The sequence below is a fragment of the Symsagittifera roscoffensis genome, chromosome 3, assembly GCF_963678635.1.
Source record: "Symsagittifera roscoffensis chromosome 3, txSymRosc1.1, whole genome shotgun sequence".
NCBI classification, from domain to species: Eukaryota; Metazoa; Xenacoelomorpha; order Acoela; family Convolutidae; genus Symsagittifera; species Symsagittifera roscoffensis.
The window spans coordinates 44,448,341-44,463,558 of NC_087064.1; the positions used below are offsets into that span (position 1 = coordinate 44,448,341).

Below are 15,218 nucleotides of genomic sequence, written 5' to 3' on the forward strand. Positions count from 1 at the left end.
ACAATCTCAAAAAATTTTCTCGCTCGCTTTTTTGAGTAATTCTCTTTCCTACTAGTAAGTTCAGCTAATTTCTGATCTAATGGTACCAAGATCAACTCGATATGCTCAGTAGTTCCAAAGTTATTAACCAAAACGTCTTTTTTCCAAACTCAAAAAAATTTTTCTCTTATAGGTTCCGCCTAACTTTTTCCGCAAATCTGGTCCTTTCGACCTAAAAATTATTGATCTGAGCTCACAAGGCCTATACTCTTCTAGTTCAACGCAAAAGACCCGATCTAAAACGCTTTTGTAGAAAAAATTTGCGAAAAACTATGCTACCTGGACCCCTCCGGATTGATGAATCCACCAAATCAAACACGTTATGTTCGATTTCTCTGCAACCCGGAAGGCTTTCGGGTAGCGGGTTTTAAAACTCGTAGATTCACTAGTGGACGTTGTCCGAACAACTATTTTTACTGTCCTAACTCAAAGATTTCAAAAAATTTTCTGATTTTATAGTGCTTCTTACTATCAAAAAATGGGAAAATTTGGTTTTTGGTACCAAACTAGTTCCAACCACTTCCGAACTAAAGTTAACCGGTTCTACTTATTACAGTAGTGCACTTACGATGTAACACACTAACTTAGCGCTTTTTTCCGTTTCAAAAAATATCGATATCTCAAAAATCGCGACTTGTGGGGGGATCAAAATATCGCTATTTTGACCCTAAAAACCGGTCTGTTTTCGTTGTTTTTCACTGAAAAACGATATAAGACTATTAATATAGTCTATATAAATAATAATATTAGTAATACTATACCCCTCCGGGTTTGTTTATTATCCGAATTAAGGTGCTTAACTCGGATATTCGCAGTTCGGTGAAGGGTCACTACAGTGCAGCACTGTCGAGCCCCCCACAGATTACTATCTTACTTTTTGTACCAAAAGGGATACAAAACTGGTTAACGATACCCAACAGTCGATTGTTGTTGTCGTTGAGCCCCTTCTTGTTGCTCCTTGTACTGCTTGCCGGATCGGTCTTCACCCAAGACCCTTCCGAATTGAGCGCAAATCAGCTGACCCCTCCGGACTGAGCGCAATTTATCATTAACGTGCTTAAATGCTCAAATAACCCTACAGTACAAGCCTCACAAACGGGCCTCAAAATTGATCGTAACGATCCTGACTGATATAAATGCCTGTAACAACAATATATCTATCAACAACAAACGGGGGGGTTGAATCACATCTTGTCTGGGGGGATGATTTCTACTGATTTTTTACTTTTTTACTGTTTTTGGTTTTTTCGGTTATTTTTTATGTTTTTTGTTTTTCTTGGGTACTATACTACTTTTTGTTTGGTTTTACTTATATCTTTAAGTGTTTTTGGTCACCAACCACTCAGGGGACGAGGGGACGGCCGATCCCCCCACCCTTCCTGGTTCGTGAATTTTCGGTCTTAACTAGGTTAAAAAACTATTCACGGCAGTTCGGAAGGCCTCCGCGTTCCGAACTACCCTTCCGCCCCGGCGGTTTAGGCCTATTAAGGGCGTTAATGTGAGCGTCCGCTCGGCGCGGAGTGCTCGTTAACGGTTCTGCCGGTCATGATGTTAAAAAAGAATAACACCCAGGAGCGCCATAAAAACATACATGTAACATTCGCCCGGAAGATACATATCGACGGATAACAAAACTAAGTCTTAAGACGACTGGCCAGCGTCTAAACAGAGCTTTGCATGTTTTTCACCGTCTCTACCAAGCCAGTACTTTTCGGTGGTCTTTCTTACATCGGGTCGACAAAAACGTTACTGTTCTCCGGCTTCGACCAGAACGCTCAAATTAACTGAATTACATGCAAAAATAGTGAGCTCATGGCTGGGTCTCAGTATCCCCAGACCACGAGGTCACTCCTAAAAACAGGGCTACTACTTATTATATTACTATTGTTTTTGTTCAGTAGATAAAAACCATCATCTCCATCGAAGATGGATCAACCCTTTCCCCCAACTCCTAGCTTCTCATCCTTATCAAAATGAATCCAGTTGTTAATTAAATTCAATTCAGGACATGACAAGAAGCTAAAAGTTTATATAAAAGGCTAAAAGTTCCAGTCCCGAAACCCTTCCGGATTCTTGAATCCAGTGAATCAAGCTCCTTAAGTTCAATTTCACGCCAATCCGGAAGGCTGGTTCTCACCCTTCACCGTTGTTGGCAACGGCCTTGCAACTATTGTAGCAGCACAATAGTTGCAACTTGGAACGTTCTCTGCTATTGTAGTTCGTTGTCGTTTTTCTTCAATCTCGATTTTCGTTCTGTTCGCAATCGCAGATAAAAGTTGTTCTGTTTTTCACTCGCTTTTTGTTAAAATGGCCGTTTCAGCATTTCTCAGAAATGTGACGTCATCATTCGAATTTTTGAAAATTTAAAATACTAGAATATTCTAGCCCTCACCGTTTGGCTAAACGTTCCAATAACGTCGCTAATCCTTCGAAATCATCAACTCGGAAGGCTTACTGCTCAAAATTCGAATCCTGCATAAATTGCATTTTGGCCATTCTGGTCGAATGTCACAACATGGACTGTAAAAGGGGTGAAATTCCCTAGAGCTAATGCTCTGAAGCCTATTCTACTACTTCTACTACAGTTTTTCTATTTCTGGTAAGTTTGTTGTTCACTCCAAGTTAGAGGACTTCGGAGTATGCGACGTAGGGATTATTTCATACCTTTGTAATCTCAACCTGATAGTGATTCATCCACAGAGCCTAAAGCTTTCAGTTACTAATATGAACATTATGTCATCGCCTGCCCTTGGTTCAAGTATTCTGAACTGTGTGCTCTTGGATCAGAAACACATCTATGAAGCTTATAAGCAGGTTTTGTCATCAAAAACACAAAGTGAGTATATGCCTATTTACCCGTAGAACTTAGAACTCGACAGCGTTTAAATTTCCATAGTTTGAATTGAAAAGCCTTAGTTAAACTGCGGGGAACAATTAAGTGATTTTACAGATTCGATCTCTCTGTGGATGTGGGCTTCCAGCGAGGCCAATGCAGCTCTCCGTGACATAGTGATGCGATTTGCTGAATTAGAAATTCTGGTTGTGAAACTTCTTCAAGGTTATATGAAAAAGGTAATAATCGCCTCGAAATACAACGAACAAGCAATGCTCGATTAGTTCCATTTTTCTTAGGATAAAAGTGTTTAAATCAACGGATTAAAGTGGTTGAATAAACTTTTAAGGTTATTAATTAATCTCAATCAATAATTTTTATAGCAGTTTTTCTTTACACAAGCACAAACGCGTTTGTTTTATTCACGTTTGCTTTTTCCAATGTCTCGCAAAAATTTATGAAATTTTTCTGATCACATTCAGTATTTGCCGGCTATTCAAATTTTATTTTACTGCATGTGTTTTATGTTTTATCCCTTATATCACAGCCATTGCTAAGTAATTTTTACTTTAACAGTGTGCGGAAGCAATTAACGGGTGTTCCAGTAGTCCGTTCGAGATTGGTAATTCGCTAATTTTTCCAGTTTTGGTTATTTTTTTTCTGAAATATTTCGGAACCTTATGCAGTGGTTTTGACGAACTACTACTTTCTTTCTCATCAATGTGAAAAACAAGATAATGAAAATTGTAGTTTCACGTGTAGTTAATGTGTAGTTTGACGAAATAGATGCTCCTTCAAAATTTCAAAAACTTTCGATCGTTTCATTGTTTGAAAATCCTTGAATCTCGTTTTTCTAAACTTACAAGAGCAAGTGTCTAGGAATCGGGATCCAGACTTCTGACAGTGAAGGCAAACTCCACTATCGAATGTAAAAATCACGAAAACGTCATCGACTTCTTATATTGAAAATGGAATTAAATTATCATATTTCCCAGCGGAATAAAAACTTCCCCAATGATCCATTTTTCTCAAATTCGGTTAGCTTAATCAAAAAAATACTAATAAGAAATTGTTCTAGAAATTCAAAAAGGTTTAAGGCCATCTATCTTGTTCTTCGAATTTTGAAGGTTGAGATTTTTCAGAATACTAGTCAGTTTTTTTGCGTTCTTTGTCTTTTCCAACGGTCAGTTGGCTATGTTCATTATAGTTGCAAGTGGTGTTCATTGTGTTTTTAGGGGAATTGAAATTTTTTATAAACATTTGTTTTTTGCTTCAACTGGTGTCGGCTTTGTTTCCGCTTCGTCAGTTTTGTTCCGTTGCTAATTTTAAACTTAAATGACTTGCTTGGCATGTTTTCCTATATTTCTTGTTTGGATGTCTGGACTCATCTCTAGAGGTACCTTCTGAGCGTTCCTGGCCCTCTTCAAATTCTTAGCGTTCCCAGCCCACTTAGCCTGGAGGTATCAAATTCGCCTTGGGGTTTGAATCTCAGCGGGACCTGTTTTTTTTTAAAATGGCAAATATTCCATTTAACAAAAATTGTCGGCCGTCTGCTTATGTTTTGTCGGTCTAGTTGCCACATAATAGAATTGGGTTTTCTTGTTATGCGCAATTTTTCTCTAAGTGTTTTGATTTACTTCTGCTGTTTGTAATTTCTTGACTTGAATGTTTTCTTTTTTTTTCGTTGTTTTTTTTCTGTCCAAATGTTTTATATTTTTATCTAAATGACTTATTTATGACTTATATTTTATCGGCTCACATCTGAATTGCACTTTTTGCTAAAATCTTAATAAAAATTATAGTTGAAGTTTTTCAAGACGACAGTTTTTTTCGGCATTTTTTTTCTCTTCGCCTAAATTGGATTCGGCTATATTATATTGGCTTAATGGCCTAATATTGCGTCTTTCGATCAGCGGAAAAAAGTGTCCGTGTCTGTGTGTTTTGAGGCTGAGGGGGAATTAATCATTTTTCATTAGTTGCGGACTTTATTTTATTGGCTTAGTGGCCTCATATTGGTTCATTTGACGAGAAATGAAAGTTTCGTGTATGTGTGTGTGCGTGTAAGTTGAAGACGAAGCGTTGAGGGCGAAGAATAGCGGTAGGTTGCTATCGAGCTGCTATGTTATTACTTAGCATACTGGCTATCAGTGTTTATTTTTGTTATGTTTCCACGGATTAGGCATGTCTTGCAGTTAGGGACGCCTGAGTCATGCTTAAGTCAGACCTATTCCTCTAGATTCTAGCTCGTCGTTCAGAGAAAGTTAGAGTATGATTGGAATATTTTATTTCTCTCTACTTTGATCAGTTAACGAGAACAGGAGTTCGTCGAACAGGTCTTCTTTCTCCCTGGTCTGTCTCAGCTGATCAATGATTGTTGCTCTGCTATTCACATCTGAACCTTGCTGTGTGAAACAGGTTGTAATGATCCGTTCAGTTCAGCACGTGTTTGTGGTCAAGGCCTGCTCTCAAGCGTTGTAATCTTCATTTGCCGTCGACTTGTTTTGAATCCAGAAATCGATTCTTCGACGCTGTCACCCTGTCTTAAACAGTCTTTCCTGTTTTTTATTTTTTCTAGTGGTAGGTTGTTATCGAGCTGCTAGTTATTAATTAGCATTGCCGGCTATCAGTGTTTATTATTGTTTTGATATGTTTCGAAACAATTAGATTCTATCTCATCGTTCATAGCAAGTCAGGGCATGATTGGAATGTTTTTTTTCTCTATTTTGACCAGTTGTTTTATAAATATATATAAATAATTTAATGGATGGTAGAGTTAATTATCAATGTTTACATAGTTCACTAAATATAAATCTGAGCTCCAGTTGAATGTTTCATTACTCAATCGTTTTTTTTTATCAAAATGGCGAATATCAAAAGCATGTCGTCATGCAGGGACGTCACATTACTGCTCGGTAATTTTTTTTTCGATGCTAAGTTCACATTCAATTGCATTGTACAAATGTATCGCGAGTGGTGCGAAGCTCAGTTTCGTCTCTGTGTCGATTTTTGTGTTTTATCGCCAGCGATGCGAAGCTCTGCTTCGCCTCTGTTTTAAATGTTATTTTCCTTTGTTAGTTCCGTTTCATTTTCTATTTGCCTCTGTTGTGAACGCTGGCAATTGTTTTTCCTGACCTGTTTTCCTTTTTCTCATTTTCTATCGGCGAACTTACCATATTATGTCAAAGCTATCAAAAGTAGTGCGAATATCTGCTTAAGCTCTACATTATCGTATTGATTTTCGACAGAAAATTAACAACAACTTTTTGGTTTAAGACTTAAGTTTGTGTCCTAAGTGGTGCCAATGTAGTATTGTTCCTATCATTGAAAATGAAGGAAGCTTTTGTAGTCAGTTGTTATTTAGTTACTATTCCGAACCTTGAAAATGCGGAGGAGCTTTTCATTTGGGTGTTTTTCGTTTTTTTTTGTTTTCCACGCAAAATCAGTTACCACAAACAATCATTTGAATGGGTCGAGGAATATACCAAATATATACATTTCAGCCGTGATTCAAACGACATTACAAAATTTTCAAAAAGTGGTCAAATTTCAAGAAAAGCTGGTTCAAATTACTTGATTTTTAGTTCAATTTTGAGCGAGCAAAACGATCGAGTAACGATTGTTATATGAAGGCTTACGTTTATTACAACTTTTAAGCGAAAAAAGTTTCATTTTAATAGGCACTTAATTTAGTGCTTCCTTTGACAAACAAAAATTATTTATTCTTTTTTTGAAGACGAACTTTGTCGATTATGTCTTAATTCGTTTGGATGTCTAATTTAGTGCTTCCTTGGCATTCTATTTGGAACAAATTTTTAAAAACAAAAAATGTAAAACTTTTTTTAATTCTTTTTTTTTTGGAAGACTAATGTTCATAATGTCTAATTCAATAAATTCCCATGCGTTTGTATAGCTCTCAAATCGCACCACGCAGTAAAACCGACTCTTATTTGAGAAAAATAAACAAAAAAAAATTTTTTTTGTTTTTTATAATGAATACGGTCGGAAAGTTTGAACGAAATTATGAATTTTTCTAACAGCTAATCTAGTATCGTGAAAAACAGGTTTAAAATGTGTGAATTTAAGTCTAATTTTGAGCAAGTAAAGCGAGTGAGCATGCTTAGAATAGCTTATTTATGCTCGATGTAAGCCATGAAACATTTATTTTCACTCGAGTAAAGTCAGTTTTTGGGAGTTTTTTAGCGCTATTTTTATATTTTTTCTCCTGTGTTTGTTCTACAAAAACTGTTGTCTAATTTGTTTCTTTTACTATGGCTGTCGAATATATCTAATTTTTTAAAAGTCTTTATCACACCCCGTATCCTTTGACAAGGCTAGATGGTTGAGGGGTAGTAGGGTACGGCATTTGGGATTGTTATTCCTTGTCTTCTGCAGAAGGCAATCTCAAAAAAGTGCAATAAAAATCAACAGATAACTTGAAATAACAAGGATAGCCGGTTACTCTGCAAGTACCCCAGAATGTTCGGACCATAGTTTTTAAAAGCTGCGATTCTTAAATCTCGGGTGGGATGTACTCCGTACCTCTTTTGCTCAGTACCTGTTTCTACGGGGGGAGGGCAAGGGGCTACCTTAGTTATGGCTAGCGTTTGTGTAAATTTTGTTGTAATCTTCAATTCGAGTCAACTTGTTTTCACGCTATTGTTAAGTCGGTGATTTACAAACAATGATTACACTAAAATGCGGGATCGTGATATTTTCACCTAAATGCGGAAGGGTTCGTTTATCTGTTAGTTCAGTCATCCTTTTATCACACCACGCAGAAAAAACGACCTTAATTTGAAAAAAAAACCTTTTTTTGCAGTTGTTTAAGACTATGGTCGGAACATTCTGGGGTACTTGCAGAGAAACCGGCTATCCTTGTTATTACAAGTTCTGTTGATTTTTTATTGCACTTTTTTGAGACTGACTACGTTTAGTTCGTGGAGCACAGACGTGTTCTGAAGCAGGTGGTGGAGGAGGAGCACAATGTGACAGAGGTGCGGAATCAACACCTCGACTACTCCAAGAAAGCTGCCAAACTATCCGCCAAAGTTAGTTACCACTGCACTTAATTCTCTCAAAGTCTTGGCGATTTTTAAATCCAACCGTTAGATAAAATGATAATCTTGTGATAATTCCCTGGCCAGTACTAAACAAACAGTCTCGTGTTGGAATGTTCAAAACAATTTTTTTTGTGAAAAATAAATATAATAATTTCATTGTTTATTTCATTAGGTTGACCAGCATGCCAAGAAGCGCGACAGTACGAAGCTGAAAAATTTAAAGAATGAGCTTCAAATTGTGAGTACCAGTTCAATTAGCATTCAACTTTCGCTTTGTTTATGAAAATGGGATCTGTGACCATCAAGGCCCTTTGTTACTCGTGGGGGACATGGAATAGTTAGGGGGCATGATGTTCATAAGCTGCGAGTCATCCACTGTTCTTCGTTCATTGATGCTGTAGTTTACCCCAATCTTATTCTCATTCAATGTCAGTTCCTGCGATGATGTCAATCGTCTCTGCATCATCATAGTCCCTCCCTCTGAATCGCGTCCAAGTGTCAGTCCCGAGCATCCGTTGTCTCTCAGATAAAAATTATCGTGAGGCGGTGGAGAGGGGACGGGTATTGGAATGTAGTTCCGCTGTTGGGGTATATCTCGTGTGGGTTTCAAGGTCATTGCCTTCGGGGGTAAAGCTGGTGGACTATCTCCTCTGTCTAAGTTATGCAACGCAAAACAATCTGTGCATTTTTCAGACCTATTACGATCATTTGAATTGTTCGGAGTCGGCTTCATGGCCTCATCTCCCGACCCGACGATGACTTTTGACTTCTGGATGTAGAAGTCAAAGAGGTTCTGCGTTAGATCGGAAATGAAAAGGCTGCTGGTGTTCCGTGAGAGCATCTTGATAATGAAGATGCCGTCAGATTTGAGGTACCCTCTCAAGAACCGCTTCATGAGTTTCTTCTCAGATGTGGACTGGAGTCGGCCCGAGAACTTCAGGTGTTTCCGAATGTAGTCGTGTCTGAACAATGGAACCAAGCAAGTTCAAGAAACCAAGATATTGTTGCTCTTGTAGATATTTCAAACCACAATCTTGTTCGACACAGAAGGTTCTTACACTTGTTTCGGCGTGAAGATATTTACATTCAAAGTTTTTTTTTGTTAAAAATTATCTGTGATAAATCTATAGTTGCCAGTAGCAGTCTAGTCTCAATAGATATCAAATTCGACTTCAAACAGTATTGATGTGGGCCTAATGTGAATTAAATTACCCCCCGACGGTGGTGCAGTTGGCGAACCAGCGGATGAGACTGAGGGAGGAGACTGCGAAGAGGAGGAGGAGCCAGAACCAGAGGAAGAGGAAGACGTACTCATTGAAGATGTTGATGGGCAGCACACAGTGCATGTGGTAGTCATGCACCTCCTCTATCGCACGCCCCTTCACTGTGCACCAGGTCACACGGGGAAACATGTAGATCACATCCCCAAAACGATACCTGAGGAGATGCGAAACAAACAAAACCAATGAGGGCTAAAAACAGCAACAACATACACACTAAGAGGACGAAAAACAATCGCAACAATGGAGGAAGGGCAAAAAATTTATGACATGTCTTCTAGAAAGTCTTACAAAATAAGTAAAATTGCTTCCAAAAAGAACTGTAATAGTCAAAGCTGGCAACAAAACTGATCTCTGTTGAGCCGATATGTATGTTGCATACAGTTCAATTCAGAAGAACTTGTTAAACAGAAAAAAAAGTGCACACTGCTGCTGTAAGTGAAGAATGGCAGACGTGGAAAAGAGTGTTGACTGACTCACCCTTTGTAAAGGACATCGATGATGACAGTGAAGCCATAAAACAAGTACTGTTGTCCGATCCAACAAGTAAGACAGTAATACTGCAGCAGAATATTGAGGAGAAAGAGACACTTAACCATAGGGTACACTATGGTCAGGTAGTTGCCATTGTGTCGGCTGACATCCACCACACATTTGCCAGTCAGAATGGCCCTTACTCTTCCGCAGAAGGAGGGCGCTGGTTGCTTCTGCAGTTCCAGGTATCTGTCCACGTGTCTGGTGATTTTCACAACCACACTCTCCCATTGCTCTGAGTCCACCATCGTCTCGAATGAATTGGCCATCGTTGCGATTTCTTCGAAATTGAAACCAGCGCTGAAATAAGTAAAAACTGTTTTATCAACCGTTAATTTACACTTACGAGTCGCAATTTTAAATGTATCTGAGTAAGAGCTCAAATTTGACTTAAAAAGCAAAAGTTCATTAGACCTGAGGTACTGGTGACCCAAATGGTAATCTTACTTGTCGTAAACTGCTTTCCAGAGAAGATGAGGCATTGTGAACAGGAGTGACATAGTGAATAGAATGAGTGGGGTCCACTGGTAGTAAATGACTCTCTCTCCTCCCGAGTAGGGCGAGTGGGTCCTCAGATTCTGGCTCCTGTCATTGACTCCGTGGTACATGGTGTCTGAGATCCAGCAGAAATTGTCTGCATATGTTACCCACTGGCCCGTAAATTGTTGAGGTGACCAACATATTATGGCTTCTCCCACGAACTGACGAGTTGTAACTGAAAGTGCATTGAATCCTCGCATTTGAAAAAAAACTATTTCGCCATGATTTTTCCATGGGAAAACCTAAAAAAAAATTTCGAAACATTTGATTTTTTTTTCATGATTTTCAACATTTTTCGAACAATTCTGAATGTGGTGGAAGTGGGGCGTCGCCCTCATGCTTTTTGAGACATTTGCAATAAGTAAATTCAAGTTAAACATGAATTTGACTTTTATTATACATAGTAAGAGTCTATGAATATAGTTCAGACTCTTATATAGGTTGCGATGAATTAATTTTTCATTGTTTGACTTTTGATTTCAGCTTAATTCCTATGTTAAAAGGAAGGCAAACTCCACTATCAAACAGCAAAATTAAAGGTCACTAAAACGTGATCAGCTTCTAGTTTCGAAAATGGACATTAATTATCAGATTTTCCAGCGAAATAGAAGTTTTACTTACTGATCCAATTTTACTTATTCTCAACTTGGGTTAATTTTATCACAAAAGTGCCAATCATACATTGTTCTAGAACTTAAAAAAGCTAGAACGACTCTTTTTCCTTCCCCTCCCCCCGCCTGCAATTTTTTTACTAGTAAAGTTACTGTTCACATTGTCCGATCATTATGAAAATTGACATGCGAACTAATTAGGATGTGCCAAACACATTTGGTCTTCATATTTAAACTTGTAAAACCATTCGTTACACCATAAAATTGGTGGTCGTGTGAGGTGGGGGGAAAAGGAAAAAGAGCAGCTAGAACTTGTTCTAGAACTTCAAAAAGCATCTAGTGATAGTTTGTCAGACATAATTATATTTAAAACTATCAACAGGTATACAAAGGAAGAGAATAGCCAAAGTACAAATTTGCCCACTCATTGCCCACTGAGAGTTTGCCCAGAGCTTACTAAACAAACGTAATGGGTAAAGTGATCATTAACAAATTCTTTATTAATTACAAATTATTCATGTAAATAATTTCGTATGAATAAACATGGCCAACAGACAGTTGCAAAATAGAAAATGAACGTAAAAAAAATAGATGGGATCAATTGATCCCATCTATTGTTTTTACGTTCATTTTCTATTTTGCAACTGTCTGTTGGCCATGTTTATTCATACGAAATTATTTACATGAATAATTTGTAATTAATAAAGAATTTGTTAATGATCACTTTACCCATTACGTTTGTTTAGTAAGCTCTGGGCAAACTCTCAGTGGGCAATGAATTTGTACTTTGGCTATTCTCTTCCTTTGTATACCTGTTGATAGTTTTAAATATAATTATGTCTGACAAACTATCATTTGATGTTTCTGGTATTTGGTTTAATTTTTATCTGAGTTTTTAGTTGTTCATAAATCAAGTGAATTGTTCATAAACCTTGTTATTTATTAAATCTGTTTTATCTTAACCAACTAACTTTGAAGTATTGAAATACATATTTGAAATAATGGAATAGTTTTAATTTTCGTCTGAGGCCCCTTTGGCTTGAACTCCCGTCGGTTTGTTGCCCTGAAGGAATAAAAAAGCTATTAATCCTAATTTCTCAATTTAGTCAAAATTTATCCTGTGTGGTGGCTATTTTGTAAGAATCAGATGAGTGTTAACAGTCAGTCACTAATAATAAACTTGCATCAAATCTCTGCAAAAGTTTTATCCTATTAAGCAAACCAGTTTTTATGGCCGAAGTATATCGGCAGTGGGTTTGATTAGTTGTCATTAGCTTCGTTCGTCTGGTTTATTTTTATAGTGTCTTATGATTGGTTGGAGCTCATGTTGAAATAAAAACAGGTTTGCTGCTGTGCCCACGGAACACCTATTTTCAGGTTAACAACTAGTTCAAAAATGAACTTCAGTTTAAAAATTAAGCTGAATCATTGCGTCAAAAGACATATCTAGGCATTTGATATACTTTGAGCATACCTACATTTTAAAATCCAGTTCCATTCTGATAACAGAGATCTATGTTAATGTTGTTTTTAAATTTTTCATTAACCTTCGCTCAAAAAGTTTTTTCGACTCAGAAAGTTTCGGCTAGTCTTATGTTTGTTTTGTTATGACTCCTTGTTTTTTGTGTTATGACGAAGTTTTTTTAGTTTTTGGTTTGCAAATAGCGCAAAAAAAGCATAAATGAACATTTTGTTTCGATTGAGGATTTTGATTTTCGTGAGGAGCAAATTGGGATGGATTTCTCGTTTCTCAAATTGGTTTAAATTCATCTTAAAATTGAATCATAGAAGTTTCTTGAAATTCTAAAAGCTCCTAGGCCATAGTTTTTCTTTAAAATTGCTTCAAAAAGATTTGCATTTCAAAGTGCATTCAGTCGTCATAATTAATCTATCGGTGGTACATTTGCAAATGATGCCTTTTTCGTATAGTAATTTATTCAATTCAATTTTTGAACAGAAGGAAATTGGAATGAAATTTTCTGAATCAGAAAATGAATATATATTGTTAAGAGTCGATGAACGGAGTCTTGATGATTTTTCTTTGTTTTTTTTCAGGAAAAGTCATAATAATTGTTAATTTTTTGTTAATTGAAATTAATTTTTCGTGTTAATAAAATTAATTTTTCGTTAATATACTTTTGATTTCTTTTCATATTCAATTCATTTACTTAGTTGAAACGAAAGCAAACTGCTCTATCGAGCAGCAAAAATGTAAAGGTGAAAAAAAAACGTGATCGACTTCAAGTTTTGGAAGTGGAATTCAATTTTCAGATTTCCCAGCGAAATAAAAATTTTACCTATCAATCCAGTTTTTTCATAATCCACTTTTTTTCATATCAAATGGCTTTAAGGGAATCTATTTTTTTCGAAAGTTTTCAAAAAAAGTGTCTTTTTTCGGTTTTTTGCTTTCATTGACTCTTTTCCAACTGTCTGTTGGCTATGTTCTTATAGACCCTTTTGTCATTTTTTATTACCCTTCTAGATGTTCTAACAAAAACGAAGATCTTTGTCTTGTAATTACATGAAATTGTACCGCATATGCTAATATATCTTACTAATGGTTACATCATAACTAATAGTTACATCATAATTGAATCTCACCTAGTAAGCCTAAGCCAATGAGAAGAGCATTGGTGTATCTGAAGTTGAGTCTATCTGAGAAGTCACTGTCCAGACCCCTGTTGATGTTGCCCAGACTATGTATGATCTCTGTGATCATCTTTCAACATCAATTTCTAGCTATGTCTATCTTGCGTTCAAAATTTTTCAATTTGAAGTGTTTAATTAAATTCAAATTGATGTGAAAAGAAAACCAGTTTTAACGGAGAGTAAAGTTGTGTGAGAATGGTTGATAAATAAGTTGGCTGATGAGGTTCAGTAAATGAAAAGTTGGGCTTCAATGGAAGCCAGTATTGGTAAGAGTATATCCTACTGACTCTGATGGTTTCGTCTTCCAGTACATAGAAAAGTGAGTGAGCTATAAAGTGAAATGATGTGTAGTAAATTAGAAGGGAGAATAGGTGTTATTGGGTTTTTGGGTTCTTTTTTCCTCGGCTCTATGTAAAATTGGCCTCTTGACATTAATCTGCCGTGGAGAAATTTATTTGAAATTATTCATTCCGCCTTTTATTTTCGTTTTTCAAATCAGTCAAATGAGGTCTTTCAAATGCAATTCACCTCACCGAATACTTTGCACTGGTCATTGGACTTTCAATTTTTTGATGGTGGAGTGATTTCTGCTGAGTCTTATGCAAAAATTGAATGTTCAAACGTCAATTTTTTCTATCCAGTTTTACATATTTTGGTACTCATTAGCATATGTCATTGTTTATTCAGTAGAGCAAACAGTATTAGAAAATAGTATAAACCATAAACCGGTTGGTATGAAAAAGTTGGGTGATGGTAATGATTTTTCTGGTTATTATTACTATCCGATATTGGATAGTAATATCTTCAAGGCAGGGGCGGAAGTAGTGCAAAGTAAAAGTAAAGGCGCGAAACTTTTTTCCCCAAGTTCAATATTGCATTTTGGTCATTTTTAATCAGAAAATGGACATTGAAGGAATGAGATGAAAAATGAGGCGCTCTTTGATAAACAAACTGTGAAGATAAATATAGGAAGGTAGGTATTGTTTTGGCCAGATAGCAGGAACAGCAGACGTGTTTATGGATACCCTTTGGAAATAGAGTTTGAAAATCAGTTGTTGGTCTTCCACTTATTGTAGAAAGTAGCGGGGAATCTGAAGCGAAGCTTGATGAATGGTGATATTAAGTGGGTTAGCGTCAACAGCACTGTTGGTTAATTACACCAAGAGTTTACCTGTTTTCTCACAAGTGATGAAATCCCGCCGGCCGCTTTGTTCTTCAATCCTGCCAGTCTTTCTTTTCCCCATTGAGTGATTTTATGCTCCGCCATTTCTTCAGAGCTCACTTTTTGAATTTGAAATGAGGCTCGAAAGTGGTAAAAGTACGGAGAGTAAAAAGTTGGCTTAGTAAGTGTACCTTTAAAGTGGAAAAGAAGAATGGTTAGTTAAGTTAAGAGCCAACTGGCGCCCCTTTTTTAAGCAGCAGCGGAGACACTATGGTGTTATGTGGTGCTGTTGGTGGAATTGGTGGCCCGTGGCACCCACTGTTGCTTATTTATTTTGGTCTCTTAAATTACGCTTCATTAACTTTTCTTCCCATCATTCCATCTCCCTAAATCAACTCAGCATTCACCACCCGGACCCTTTCTTTTCCTACTGTTTTTGCAACACTTTACACACTCCCGTTCTTTTATTACCCTCAATTTAATCACTCAAAAAGTTAGTCTCAAATGCTG

General features: G+C 36.9%; 2 protein-coding genes across 6 annotated transcripts in view; one reads left to right on the top strand and one right to left on the bottom strand.

Moving 5' to 3' along the window:
- Nucleotides 1-2,752: 2,752 nt before the first annotated feature.
- The window catches only part of LOC134842887 (uncharacterized), a 28,410-nt gene continuing 15,944 nt past the window's right edge, over nucleotides 2,753-15,218 (top strand). For 3 of the 4 annotated variants that reach the window (XM_063859395.1, XM_063859396.1, XM_063859397.1), the window contains exons 1-4: nucleotides 2,753-2,875; nucleotides 2,990-3,111; nucleotides 7,807-7,920; nucleotides 8,105-8,170. In XM_063859395.1, coding sequence (XP_063715465.1) covers nucleotides 2,764-2,875; nucleotides 2,990-3,111; nucleotides 7,807-7,920; nucleotides 8,105-8,170 — 414 coding nt within the window. In that variant the 5' untranslated portion in view covers nucleotides 2,753-2,763. Of the gene's footprint in view, nucleotides 2,876-2,989; nucleotides 3,112-7,806; nucleotides 7,921-8,104; nucleotides 8,171-10,306; nucleotides 10,417-15,218 lie in introns of those variants that run through there. The other variant, XM_063859398.1, reaches the window with a different exon arrangement.
- Nucleotides 8,163-14,997, bottom strand: LOC134842888 (innexin-11-like). 2 transcript variants are annotated; one of them, XM_063859401.1, is made up of 6 exons: nucleotides 14,399-14,997; nucleotides 13,499-14,085; nucleotides 10,194-10,461; nucleotides 9,693-10,046; nucleotides 9,145-9,369; nucleotides 8,163-8,894 (listed from the first exon to the last, which is right to left on the bottom strand). In XM_063859401.1, exons 2-6 carry the CDS (start codon nucleotides 13,614-13,616, stop codon nucleotides 8,234-8,236), a joined length of 1,626 nt encoding a protein of 541 aa, XP_063715471.1. In that variant the 5' UTR covers nucleotides 13,617-14,085; nucleotides 14,399-14,997; the 3' UTR covers nucleotides 8,163-8,233. The 2 variants fall into 2 exon arrangements, with proteins under 2 accessions (XP_063715471.1, XP_063715470.1); XM_063859400.1 differs by having other exon boundaries at nucleotides 13,499-14,997.

Excerpts from the sequence above, each read along its gene's own strand:
- LOC134842888 (XM_063859401.1), bottom strand. The coding sequence starts at position 13,616 with ATGATCACAGAGATCATACATAGTCTGGGCAACATCAACAGGGGTCTG. Across the intron at positions 10,462-13,498 it reads CATTGGCTTAGGCTTACTAG|TTACAACTCGTCAGTTCGTG; the intron begins GTGAGATTCAAT and ends ATGCACTTTCAG. Across the intron at positions 10,047-10,193 it reads TGGAAAGCAGTTTACGACAA|CGCTGGTTTCAATTTCGAAG; the intron begins GTAAGATTACCA and ends TACTTATTTCAG.